This window comes from Eptesicus fuscus, chromosome 7 (genome assembly GCF_027574615.1).
Source record: "Eptesicus fuscus isolate TK198812 chromosome 7, DD_ASM_mEF_20220401, whole genome shotgun sequence".
Taxonomy (NCBI): domain Eukaryota; kingdom Metazoa; phylum Chordata; class Mammalia; order Chiroptera; family Vespertilionidae; genus Eptesicus; species Eptesicus fuscus.
Genome location: NC_072479.1, coordinates 6,645,754 through 6,659,311, shown reverse-complemented (window position 1 = coordinate 6,659,311; position 13,558 = coordinate 6,645,754). Strand labels below are relative to the sequence as shown.

Here is a 13,558-nt window from a genome sequence, read left to right as displayed (position 1 = left end):
ATATGTTCATTTCTATTCTTATCAGTCCGTTAATAGAATATTAAAGTTTGTACATTTTATTTCATAATTATTTCTACTCAAATTTAAATGAACAAAAAAAGATCAGTGAACTTTGGCCAACTGCTTATATCTTTAACCTATCAGTAAATGGAAGTTAGTATTGGGTTTTGTTGTTTTTTTGTTGGTGTGATGTTTGATTTTCTTGTTAAGTTTTCTTTTTCATCATTTTAAGTTTAAGAATAAGAAAACTTATTCCTTTAAGTTTTAGAGTATGGGCAAAAAAGTAGTATTTCCAAAAAATTATTTTCTTCCCTTATTATTCATCAGTGGATCTTCACTGAAGCATGTTGGTTTCTCCTGAACATGTTTTTTTGAGAGCCATTTTTAAAAAATATTTTTTTCATTATTGATAGTATTACAGATAACTCCCATTTCTCCCATTTCCCCCATCCTCCCAGCCCCTACCCAACCCCCAGGTCCTCACTACCCTATTGGCCATGTCCATGGGCTATTCATATAAGTTCTTTGGTTTCTCTCTTCTCATCCCCCCAACCCCGCATCAAGGTATTTCAGTCTGTTCCATGCTTCCATGCTTCAGGTCTTATTGTGTTGGTCATTTTGTTCATTAGATTCCACAAATAAGTGAGATCATGTGATATTTGTCTTTCTCAATTTGGCTTATTTCATTTAGCATAATATTTTCCAATCCATCCATGCTGCCCAAAGGGTAAGAAATCCCTCTATTTTATAGCTGCATAGTATTCCATAGTGTAAATGTCCCACAGCTATTTTTATCCATTCTTCTACTGATGGGCACTTGGGCTGTTTCCAAATCTTAGATATTATAAATAATGTTGCTATGAACATGCAGGTGCATATATTCTTTCTGATTGGTGTTTCAGGGTTTTTAGGATATGTTCCCAGAAGTGGGATCACTGGGACAAACAGAAGTTCCATTTTTAATTTTTTGAGGAAACTCCATACTGTTTTCCATAGTGGCTACACAAATCTACATTCCCACCAGCAGTGAACTAGTGTTCCCTTTTCTCCAAATCAGCACTTATTATTTGTTGAATTTTTTATGATAGCCATTCTGACAGGCATGAGGTGTTATCTCATTGTGGTTTTATTTGCATTTCTCTGATGATTAGTGACTTTGAGCATTTTTTCATATGTCTCTTGGCCATTTGTATGTCCTCTTTAGAGAAATGTCTATTCAGGTCTTCTGCCCATTTTTTAATTGGATTGTCTTCCTTTTATTGAGTTGTATGAGTACTTTATATATTTTGGATATTAATCCCTTATCAGATGTATCACTGGCAAATATATTCTCCCATACAGTGGGTTCCCTTTTCATTTTGATAGTGGTATCTTTTGCTGGGCAGAAGATATTTTGATATAGTCCCATTTGTTTATTTTCTCCTTAGTTTCCTTTGCTCCAGGAGATGTATCCATAAACATATTGCTACGTGAGATGTCTGAGATTTTACTGCCTATGTTCTCCTCTAAGATTTTTATGGTTTCCCATCTTACATATAAGTCTTTTATCCGTCTTGAGTTTATTCTTGTGTATGGTGTAAGTTGGTGGTCTAGTTTCATCTTTTTGCATGTTTTTGTCCAGTTTTTCCAGCACCATTTGTTGAAGAGACTGTCTTGACTGCATTGTGTGTTCTTGCCTCCTTTGTCAAATATTAATTGACCATAATGGTGTGGGTCAATTTCTGTGGTCTCTGTTCTGATTCATTGGTCTATATCCTTGTTCTTGTGCCAGTACCAGACTGTTTGGGTTATAATGGCTTTATAATATAGCTTGATATCTGGTATTGTGATCCCTTCAACTTTGTTCTCCTTTCTCAAAATTGCTATAGCTATTCAGGGTCTTTTACAATTGCATATAAATTGTTTTGGGGTGTTTATTCTAAATCTGTGAAATATGCTGTTGGTATTTTAATAGGGATTACATTGAATCTGTAAATTGCCTTGGGTTGTATGGACATTTTAATGATGTTAATTCTTCCATGAACATGGTATAGGCTTTCATTTGTTTGTATCATCCTCTATTTATTTTATCAATGTCCTATCATTTTCCAAGTATAGGTCTTTTACCTCCTTGGTTAAGTTTATTCCTAGGTATTTTTTTTTTATTGTTGTTGCAATGATAAATGGGATTGCTTTTTTCGTTTCTCTTTCTGAGTTCATTATTAGTGTATAAAAATGCTATTGAAAAAAAAAATGCTATTGATTTCTGGATGTTGATTTTGTATCCTGCTACCTTACCAAATTCCTTTATTAGGTCTAGTAGTTTCCTGGTAGAGTTTTTAGGGTTTTCTATGTACAATATCATGTCATCTGCAAATAATGACAGTTTTACTTCCTCCTTTACAATTTGGATGCCTTTTTCTTCTTCTTCTTGTCTGATCACTGTGGCTAGGATTTCCAGTACTATCCTATATAATAAAAGCCTAATATGCGAAGTGTCCAGTTGTCCAGTCAGCCATTCAATCAATCAAAGCATAATATGCTAATCATATGCTAAGGCCACTAAACCGCTCGCTATAATGTGCACTGACTACCAGGGGGCAGACAGTCGACCAGTTGACCAGTCACTATGATGTGCACTGACACCAGGGGGCAGATGCTCCAACCAGAAGGTTAGCTTTCGGCTGGAGTCTGGCCTATCGGGACTGAGCGAGATAGACCGGACATGCCCTGAAGCCCTCCTGTGGTCCCTGCCTGGCTGGCCAACCTCCCGCGTCCCTCCCCAGCCCTGATCATGCACCATTGGGGTCCCTTGGCCTGGCCTGCACACTCTCGCAATCCAGGATCCCTTGGGGGATGTCAGAGAGATGGTTTTGGCCCAATCCCACAGGCCAGGCTGACAGACCCCACTGGTGCACAAATTCATGCACCAGGCCTCTAGTGTTGAATAAGAGTGGTGAAAGTGGACATCCCTGTCTTGTTCCTGTTCTTAGGGGAAACGGTTTTAGTTTTTGCTCATTGAGTATGATGTTGGCTATAATCTGTCATATATGGCCTTTATTATGTTGATGTATGACTCCTCTATTCCCACTTTGCTGAGAGTTTTTATTTAAAAAAAAGGGAGTGTTGGATTTTGTCAAATGCTTTTTCAGCATCAATTAATGTGATTTTTGTCATCCAATTTGTTTATGTGATGTATCACATTTATTGATTTGCAAATACTGTACCAGCCTTGCATCCCCAGAATAAATCCCACATGGTCATGGTGTATGATCTTTTTAATGTATTGCTGGATCTAGTTTGCTAATATTTTGTTGAGGATTTTAGCATCTATGTTTATCAGAGATATTGGCTTGTAATTCTCTTTCTTTGTAGTGTCTTTATCTGGTTTTGGAATTAGGCTAATGCTAGCCTTGTAAAAAAAGGTTGGAAGTGTTCCTTACTCTTGTATTTTTTTTTTAATAGTTTGAGTAGAATAGGTGTTAGTTCTTTGAATGTTTGGCAAAACTCTCCTGTGCAGTGATCCAGACCAGGGCTTTTGTTTGCTGTGAGTTGTTGTTGTTTTATTACTGCTTCAATTTCATCCATAGTTATCAGCCTATTCAGGTTTTCTGACTCAGTTTTGGAAGATTGTAAGTTTTCAGAATTTTGTCTATTTCATCCAGCTTGTCCATTTTGTTGGGGAAAAGTTGTTCATAGTATTTGCTTACAATCCTTTGTATTTCTGTGGTGTCCATTGTTATATTGCCTCTTACATTTCTGATTTTATTTATTTGGGTCATCTTTCTTTGTTTCTTGATGAGTCTGACTAAAAGTTCATCAATCATCAATCTTGTTTATCTTTTCAAAGAACCAGCTCTTGGATTTATTGATCTTTTGTACTGTTTTTTTAGTCTCTGTGTCATTTATTTCCACTCTGATCTTTATTATATCCTTCTTTCTACTTTCTCTGTGTTTTTCTTACTGTTCTCTTTCATTTAGTTGTAGGGTTAGATAGTTTACTAGTTCTTTTTCTTGTTTATTGAGTTGGCCTGTAGTGCTATGAACTTCCCTCTCAGAACTGCTTTTGTGTGTCCTATAGGGTTTGTTGTGTGTTCATTTTTATTTGTTTCCAGGAAGTTTTTAATTTCTCCTTTGGTCTCTTTCATAACCCATTTATTATTTAATAACATGTTGTTTAGCCTCCATGTGTTTTTTGAGTTTTTTATTGTAGTTGATTTCTAACTTCATGCTATTGTGATCTAAGAAAAAGCTTCATATTATATCAATCCTCTTGAATTTATATAGATTTGTTTTGTGTCCTAATGTGTGGTCTATCTTTGATATTGTTCCATGCACACTTGAGAAAAATGTATATTCTGTCGTTTTGGGGTTAAAGGGTCTATAAATTTTGGTTAGATCCATCTGATCTAGTGTGAACATTTTTATTTTTATACCCAGTTCTTCATCACCAGATTTAAGCTCTAGCACTAAACTTACAGCAAGCAGAAAGAGCACAGGACAACTAAATGTGAACTCTGGAACAGGTAGTGGCAGCACAGCAACTGCAGAACGGAGCCGGCATCAGAGAAGCTTCTCTGTGCCCAAGAAGTTTGGTGTTATCGACCGATCCTCAGACCCACCTCGGAGTGCCACACTGGACAGAATTCAGGCTTGTACCCAGCAAGGTCTCTCCTCAAAAACCAGGAGCTCATCCTCCTTGAAGGACAGCCTCACAGACCCATCACACATAAACCATCCAACCAACCTGTTGGCCACCATCTTTTGGGTCACAGTGGCCTTGATGGAATCTGATTTTGAGTTTGAATACCTCATGGCCTTAAGGCTGTTGAACAGACTTCTGGCTCACATGCCACTTGATAAAGCTGAGAATCGAGAAAAACTTGAGAAACTCCAGGCACAGCTCAAGTGGTCAGACTTCTCAGGGTTACAGCAGCTGCTGCTGAAAGGGTTCACCTCCCTCACCACCACAGACCTGACCCAGCAGCTTTTCAGTTTGCTGACACCAGTGTCCAAAGTATCCATGGTGGACTCATCCCAAGCCATCGGTAAAGGAAATGCATTCCCTAGCTTACAAGTCTGGTATTTAGGTCCATGTTTAGCTAATAAGAAATTATGGGCTTACTGCTTTTAGCAGCTCTTCTTAGAAATGGTTTGTTGGGAATAGTTTGTTTTATCTTTTAAAATTTTATATAATGTAAGTCATAATTATTTATATTTTAGAAGATACTTTTAAGGCAATAGTATAAAAGGGGGCAGAAGAAATATATATATATGCTATTGGAAATTTCTTTATTATTTCCATATCAAACTGCAGATACTATAGTTTATTCCATTGCTCTTGTACAGATATTATTTCCTTTTTTTTAAACTCCTAAATCTTTTATTTTTCTTAAATTTTCTTTTCCTCTTGAGAACTTTCTTGAATTAAGCCAAATCAACAAATTAAATTTTTTAAACGTTTTTATTGATTTTAGAAAAAGATGAAGGGAGAGAGAGAGAGAGAAACATTGATCAGCTGCCTCCTGCACACCCCTACTGGGAACAGAGCCTGCAACTCGAGCATGTGCCCTGACTGGGAATACAACAGGCAACCTTTCTGTGCATGGGATGATGCTCAACCAACAGAGCCACAATGGCCATTGCAACAGACTAGATTTTTAATACTATGGAATGTGGCCCGGGATTCTTTTCATGGAGCTAGATGTTATCTCAGTGGTGCTAAGAGAATCCTCATCATTTTAAAGAGCCTTTTTGATTACATGAATGAAACTTAAATGATTTGCCTAGGTCCTCTTATACAAGTTTTTCCTAAACTATGTTTTCTGATAAAATTTCAAACCAGGGCTTCCATTCATTTTATTCTGCTTTTTAAATTTTTGGTTGTACATTTTTCTGGGATTTTGTTAGATCACATTAAAGCTGCTTCAAAAGACTGTATTTGCATGGCCTCAAAATTAAATCTGTAATGTGCTTTTCTACTATTAATAGCCAAAATGCACCATATTCAGCCATCTCCATTATATCCTCTCTAACCCAGGGTTTCCTTTGAATGTCCTGTGTCTCCTGCCCCAGCTGATTCAGCACTTTGAAAACCCAAATCAGTTCTGTAAGGATATAGCCGACAGGATTGCGCAGGTATGGCTTACATTTCTGCTCAGACAGACCCATTCAGGCCTCCCAGAAGGCCCACTGTTAGACAGAAAGTACCAGGCTTGGACATGGCAATGAGTTTCATAAAACCCAAAAATAATAACTGATAGTGCTCATCATTAACTTCCTGGGTGGCGGATACATACTCTCTTTTGGTTTCATTATTGAAAAAACAAGTAGAAAGAATTTGTGAAAATTATATTACTAAGATAAGCACTTCCACAGCCTATAAAAATAAATGTGTGTGTGTGTGTGTGTGTGTGTGTGTGTGTGTGTGTGTGTGTGTGTGTTCTGTTTTCCTGACTGCTGGGACTGATTCTGAAATTACTGACATTTCTTCCTATTCATCAGGCCATTCTATCCCTGATTGATTTTCCTCTCCTTAAGGTTTGTTTGGAAGAGAAGAATCCCAAACTTTCCAACCTTGCACATGTCATGACTCTTTATAAAACACACAGCTACACGAGGGACTGTGCCACCTGGGTCAACGTGGTCTGCCGGTACCTTCATGAAGCATATGCTGACATCACCTTGAACATGGTTACCTACCTGGCAGAGGTAAGCTCTTCAATTAAGGATAAAATCTATTATAGTTTCCCTAGGTACAATGTTTATATGGAACTGATAATAAGACTTCATTTATTCCTTTTATGTTGGAATCATTTTAAATTCTCACAACAACTAGTGATATAGATATCTATATATGTATAAAAGGCTAAGCGACCGTCCAACTGTCCAACCAGAGGGCAGACGCTCAAATCAGGAGCTGCCAAGCTGTGGTGACTTGGCAGCAGCGGTTCTCGGGTGACGCACCCCAGAACCAGAGAGGAGGGAGCCCAATTCCGGGATGCATCACCCAAGAACCACCCTCTCACAATCCGGGATCCCTCACGGGATGTCAAAGAGCTGGTTTAGGCCCAATCCCTGCAGGCCAGGCTGAGGGACCCCACCTGTTGGAGGGACCCCGCTCACTCCACAGATGCCCTTCAAGCTGCAGCACCACCCCATGTATGGCCAGACAGGGACCACAAGAGGTTTGGCCCATTTCACCCAGTCCCGCCCTGCCGGCACCTTCTAATTAATTTCCTTTCAATGAGCACAAATCCATGTACTGGGGCACTACTTATTATAATAAAGAATATAGATGCCCCCACAGCTTAAATTCTTCTTATTGCACTAACATCTGTCAGCACATGGCAACAAGAAAACTTTATCCTAATTACTTTCAGTGTTTAAATCTTATTTAAGAAGTCAGTATGTGGTTTGATATGTTTAATGGTTGTTTCCTCTGAACTGGTTCACAAAGCATACATTTTAAAATAAACTTTTTATCTTCACCTCTTATGTTTGCTTTTAAAAATGGAATGGGATTTTTGTCCTCCTACAAATGTGTTTCTACTCTGATTTTGGTGTACATTGGTGCTGAGAATACACAGAATACGGGACAAGGGATGACATGTATTCTGTTTAGCAGCTCCAGTGCACAAGGTCAGGAATTCTGTGAGGAAATGGCTGAGAGCAGCTCCTTGTTTAGCATTTTCAGTATTGCTTTTCATTTGGGAACATGCATTTGTACCTCTGCCAGGGCCTTGTCAGAGTGGTGAGGACAGCCCATTCTAATTTTAGTTATGTCACCCGCTCAGAGTCCAGATAGGTTAAAGAATCAATCACTTTCTGAAAGGCTCCACAGGACTGAAGGCCTCTGCCTAGAAGAGGGCAGTTGTTCCATCATTTATTGTTAATCCTGCAGAATTTTGATTTATGATATGTGTCCAAAATATGTAATCTGTACTCAGCTGTCAACAACCCTGATTTATTTGCTCATTTCCTCCCATCCCTGGCACTCATAAGTGCCACCTGGCTGCTTCTGATTATCACCTTGGTCACATCTGTCCCCGCAAGAGTTGCTCAGCCAGCACATGCACACCTCAGACTGCAGGAGGACAGGATCACCCGTGCAAACGCTCTGCTTACAAAGGCAGGTGGTGCCTATTTTTACAAAGGTCACATGTGAAGTAGCAAGGAGGCAAACTTATTTAGATTGCTAGACATAAAAGTTTCAAAAATATAAAAGAGATGTGATATATCCATACAAAGGAATATTGAGATTTAAAAATGAATGAAATACTGACACCTGCTACAACATAGATGAACCTTGAAACCATTATACTCAGTTAAATAAGCCAGGCACAAAAGGACAAATATTACATGATTCCACTTATATGAAGTATGTAGAAAAGGCAAATTTATAGAGACAGAAAGTAGAATAGTGGTTACCAGAGGTTGGGGGCAGGAGTTGATGAAGAGTTACTGTTTTATAGTTTCAATTTGGGATGGTGAACAAATTTTGGAAATAAATTGTGGTGATGGCTGCACAACAAAGTGAATGCACTTAATGCCACTAAATTGTGCACTTAAAAATAGTTAAAATGGTAAATGTTATATATATTTTTTACCACAATAAAAAATAAGTAGCCCTGACCAGTGTAGCTCAGTTGGTTAGAGTGTCATCCCATGCACTGAAAAATTACTGATTTGATTCCCTATCAGGGCACATGCCTAGGTATCGGGTTTGGTACCAAGTCAGGGTACGTATGGAAAGCAATCAATCAATGTTTCTCTCTCTTTCTCTCCCTTCCTCCTAAAATCAATGAAAAGCATATCCACAGGTGAGGATTTTAAAAAGTAAAAATGGATTGCCTAATTTTTTTTCAGCCCTTATCACAAATTGTCACCAACATTTTTATTATGAATTTAGCACCCCACCATTTATAATATATAATAATTTCTATTACTCACATGTTCTTACAGCTGCTGGTCATGCACATACATATAACTTTATGTAGTTGTGGTTAGAATTTCCATTGAACCTGCTCTGGTCACTGAACATTGACTCTGTGTGTGTATGTCTATGTGCTGACATAGCTCACCTGGTGTCACTTTGAAAAACTGTGGAATTCTACCAGGTTAATGTAACACAATTTGCTTAACCCGTCTCCCTTTTGTTGCTTGTGTTCATATTTTTTTTCTATTACAAGTGGTCCTTTTATGTAGACTTTTTATCAGGTCATATTTGGATCATTTCTTCTGGGTCCGAGGTGTGGGTAAGCAGATTCGGGCCAACAGTACCCCAGCAGCAACCTAACCCATGGCTGATTCCATGAGGAATTGGGCTCCCTCCTCCCTCCTCTCTGGGTCTGGGGTGTGGGTGAAGCATACTCTGGGCTGACAGTGCCCCAGCAGCAACCTAACCCATGGCTGATTCCATGAGGAATTGAGCTCCCTCCTCTACTGGTCTGAGCGTCTGCCCCCTGGTGGTCATTGCATGTCATAGCTACCAGGTGAACAGTTGAATGGTCAGACAGTCACTTAGGCTTTTATATATATAGATATTCAGATCTGCCTACATGACCTTTGATAATATCTTCATTTCTTCAGTAGTTAGGATTTTTTCCCCTTGTAGAAATGTGCAATCATGAAAGTATTGGGAAAGGTTGGTGCTTCTGTGTGAAAATCTGGCATCAAACCAACTGAGGCTGTGCCTTGCCTCCCGCAGTTGCTGGAGAAAGGCCTCCCGAGCATGCAGCAGCCCCTTCTCCAGGTCATCTACAGCCTGCTCAGCTACATGGACCTTTCAGTTGTTCCTGTAAAGCAGTTTAACGTGGAAGTTCTGAAGACCATCGAGAAATATGTGCAAGTGAGTATTTAAATAACTGCACTATGAACCAGGGAGTCATTACAGAAGAACTGAGGACTTGAATGTAGCTTGCACTTGGCCACCCATTTGAGTATTCAAATACACTGAGACAGTAAAGAGTGATAGCTGACCAGGTGTTTCAACATGCAAAGAGTGAATTCAGTGGTTCAAATTAAAATTGAGGGTACTAATGTTAAGTAACTTGTATAAATATACTTGAAAATACTACAACAAATAAACCCAAGAAAATGTTGGGATAAATAAATCAAAATGATTAAATGTACATGGGGGTTCATTTTACTGGTCTCTCTGTTTTGTGTACATTTGAATATTTCTATAGTCTTTAAAAAAATTTTTAAGACCACCTTGTTCCACCATACACACGAATAAACTCAAAATGGAGTAATGACTTAAATGTGAGACTCAAAACCATAGAACTCCTAGGAGAAAACATAGGCAGTAAAATCTCAGATATTTCTCATAGCAATATTTTTTCTGACATATTGCCTCGGGCAAGGGAAACCAAAATAAATAAATAAATAAATAAATAAATAAATAGGACTACATTAAACTAAAAAGGGTTTACAAATTAAAGGAAACCATCAACAAAATGAAAAGACAACCTACTGAATAAGAGTACATATTCTCCAATGATACATCTGATAAAGGGTTAAAATCCAAAATTTATAAGGAACTCAGACAATTTAACACCAGCAAAACAAACAACCTAATTAAAAAGTGGGCAGAAGACCTGAATAGACACTTCTCCAAAGAGGACATACAGATGACCAATAGGCATATGAAAAGATGCTCAATGTCACTAATCATCAGAAAAATGCAAATTAAAACCACAAAGAGATACCACCTCACACCTGTCAGAATGGCTATCATTAATAAATCAATAATTGAGTGTTGCTGCAAATGTGGAGAAAGGGAACCCAGTGCGCTGCTGGGGGGAATGTCGATTAGTACAACCACTGTGGAAAGCAGCCGGAAGTCTCCTCAAAACATTAAAAATGGAATTGCCTTATGACCCTGAGATTCCACTCTGGGAATATATTCAAAGAAAACCAAAACACTAATTCAAAAAAATATATGTACCCCTATGTTCATTGGAGCGTTATTTATAATAGCCAAGATTTGGAAGCAGCCCAAGTGCCCATCAGTGAATAAAAAAGCTGTGCTACATTTACACAATAGAATATTACTTGGTCACAATAAAGAAGGAAATCTTACCTTTTGGAACAGCATGGATGGAGCTGAACAGTATTATACTAAGTGAAATAAGCCAGTCAGAGAAAGAAAAATACATGATTTCACTTATATGTGGAATCTAATGAACAAAACTAACAAACAACATAGAAACAGACTCATAGATACAGAGAATAGACTGACAGCTATCAGAGGAGAGAAGGGTTTAGGGGGGGTAGGTGACGGGATTAAGTACTACAAATTGGTAGTTGCAGAATAGCCATGAAGATGCGGTTTGCAGCCTGTGGAATATAGTCAATGGTGCCAAGATGACTGGGTGTGGGGCCAGGTGGGTGCTTCGAGTATTGGGGCACCACTCTGTAGAGACCATAGCTTTCTGGCCACTTTGCTGTATATCTGAAACTGGTATGGAAGGGTATTGAATACAAACTGTGATTAAAAAATAAAAAGAATATTTTAAAAATGAAAAAGAAACTAGCCCCAAAGTCTTAGTCTGGATATGGTGGAGCTGGTATTTGAACCCAGGTCCACCTGGTTCCAAAGCCAGTGCCTGTTTCCTTGTACAGGCACCCTTCCTAGCAGGACATTTGCTGAACACCTACAGAATGATTCTTCAAAGCCTTACCCAAGACTACTGGAAAAATAAAAGGAAAGCAAAAAAAATTTTTTATTAATTTTTTTCTTTAAGTGCCCATCAGCAGATGAGTGGATTGAAAAACTGTGGTACATCTACACAATGGAATACTACGCTGTGGTAAAAAGGAAGGAATTCTTACCATTTGCAACAGCATGGATGGAACTGGAGAGCATTATGCTAAGCGAAATAAGCCAGTCAGAGAAAGATGAATATCACATGATCTCACTCATTTGTGGAATATAATGAACATAAACTGATGAACAAAAAAAAATTATTTTAAGAAATATTAAGAGAGAAAACAGACCAGAACAAGTTTCTAGAGCCTGGAGGTTAATATGAAACATATGACCACAGACTAAACATCAGGGGCCCCAGCCCATGGAGAGCAGTGCAGGGTCACCATGGGGTCAAGGTGGGAGGGCCAAGCTCAGGAGCATAGACACCCTACTTGCCACATCTAGTCAGGCTCTGTTTTGCTTCAGGAGTATACTTGGTGAGTTTCAGAGTTCAAGGGCAAATGCTAGGGATTTCTCTGGTTAAAGTCATTGACAAAACCACTCAGTGTCATTTTAGACATTTATTTCCATCTTTATTTCACCAATCTCATTAGTTGCCAATATTATTTAATGCTTAAAAGTGATTTCCAAGCTTTTTTTTTTTTCCATTTTTTCAGGTAGCATTGCTCCAATAATAGTTGTGCGATGTGGTAGGCATTGGATAACACTTTCTCACTTCACAGCACTCATGGAAGACAGAGGGTTAGTTAACATTTTCCTACTAATCATCTGTCCCATTTCATGGCTTTATTGGGCTGCATATCCTATCCTAATACTATGGGCCATCTCTGATACTAGATATCTTAAATAGTAGTTAATTTCACACTCAAATCGTGACCTCTCTTGTGCAAACTGAACAGCAAAGGAAATATGCTTCATATTATGTGCTTTTATCCCAAAGCCTAGGCAAATAATAATAATAGCTTTTATCAAATTGGCTTATGTATGTTCAAATTTTTTTGTGGGAAAAGGACTTCAGTCAGCCTGGGGGTTGTCAGGGAGACAAAGATGGTAAAACAAAGTGAGTTTTACAGGAAGATAGGAGTCTGATGAGCCAATAAAGAGAGGAAGGGCATTCCAGAACAAGGGAGATCACCCTGTAGGCCAGTGGTTCTCAACCTTTCTAATGCTGTGACTCTTTTTTTTTTTTAATATATTTTATTGATTTTTTACAGAGAGGAAGGGAGAGGAATAGAGAGTTAGGAACATCGATGAGAGAGAAACATCGATCGGCTGCCTCCTGCACACCCCCCACTGGGGATGTGCCCGCAACCAAGGTACATGCCCTTGACCAGAATCGAACCTGGGACCCTTCAGTCCGCAGGCCCACGCTCTATCCGCTGAGCCAAACCGGTTTCAGCTGCTGTGACTCTTTAATACAGTTCCTCATCTTGTGGTGACCCTCAACCATAAAATTATTTTCTTTGCTACTTCATAACTGTAATTTTGCTACTGTTAATGAATTGTAATGTAAATATCTGTGTTTTCCAATGGCATTCAGGATTGTTTGGGGTTTTTTGTGTTTTGTTGTTATTGTTGTTGTTTTTTTTTTCTTTTTGTTTTTCAAATTAAAGAGGCACCACATGAGCAGAAATGGTACTTTATTTTAAAATGCATTTATTTGAATATGGACAAAAGTGGTCTTTTTTTATTTGCCTGTTTCCTAGATGTAGGTCATCTTCTATATAAATAGTGTTTTCATGAATTTCCTGCACTGTTTTAAATCCATGAATTCTGAATGGTCATGAGACATTTCCGTAGCTAGTGTTATCAGTTTTTAAAAATGAAATTACTATTAACCATTGAATGTTTTATTTCCCTCAG

The 13,558-nt window shown here is 38.4% G+C and overlaps 1 protein-coding gene across 2 annotated transcripts in view; it reads left to right on the top strand.

Moving 5' to 3' along the window:
• Positions 1-13,558, top strand: part of FRY (FRY microtubule binding protein) — a 407,062-nt gene that overhangs the window by 277,293 nt on the left and 116,211 nt on the right. For both annotated transcript variants that reach the window (XM_054718725.1, XM_054718726.1), the window contains exons 44-47: positions 4,420-5,027; positions 6,020-6,117; positions 6,520-6,690; positions 9,689-9,829. In XM_054718725.1, the coding sequence (XP_054574700.1) occupies positions 4,420-5,027; positions 6,020-6,117; positions 6,520-6,690; positions 9,689-9,829 (1,018 nt within the window). The remainder of the gene's footprint in view (positions 1-4,419; positions 5,028-6,019; positions 6,118-6,519; positions 6,691-9,688; positions 9,830-13,558) is intronic.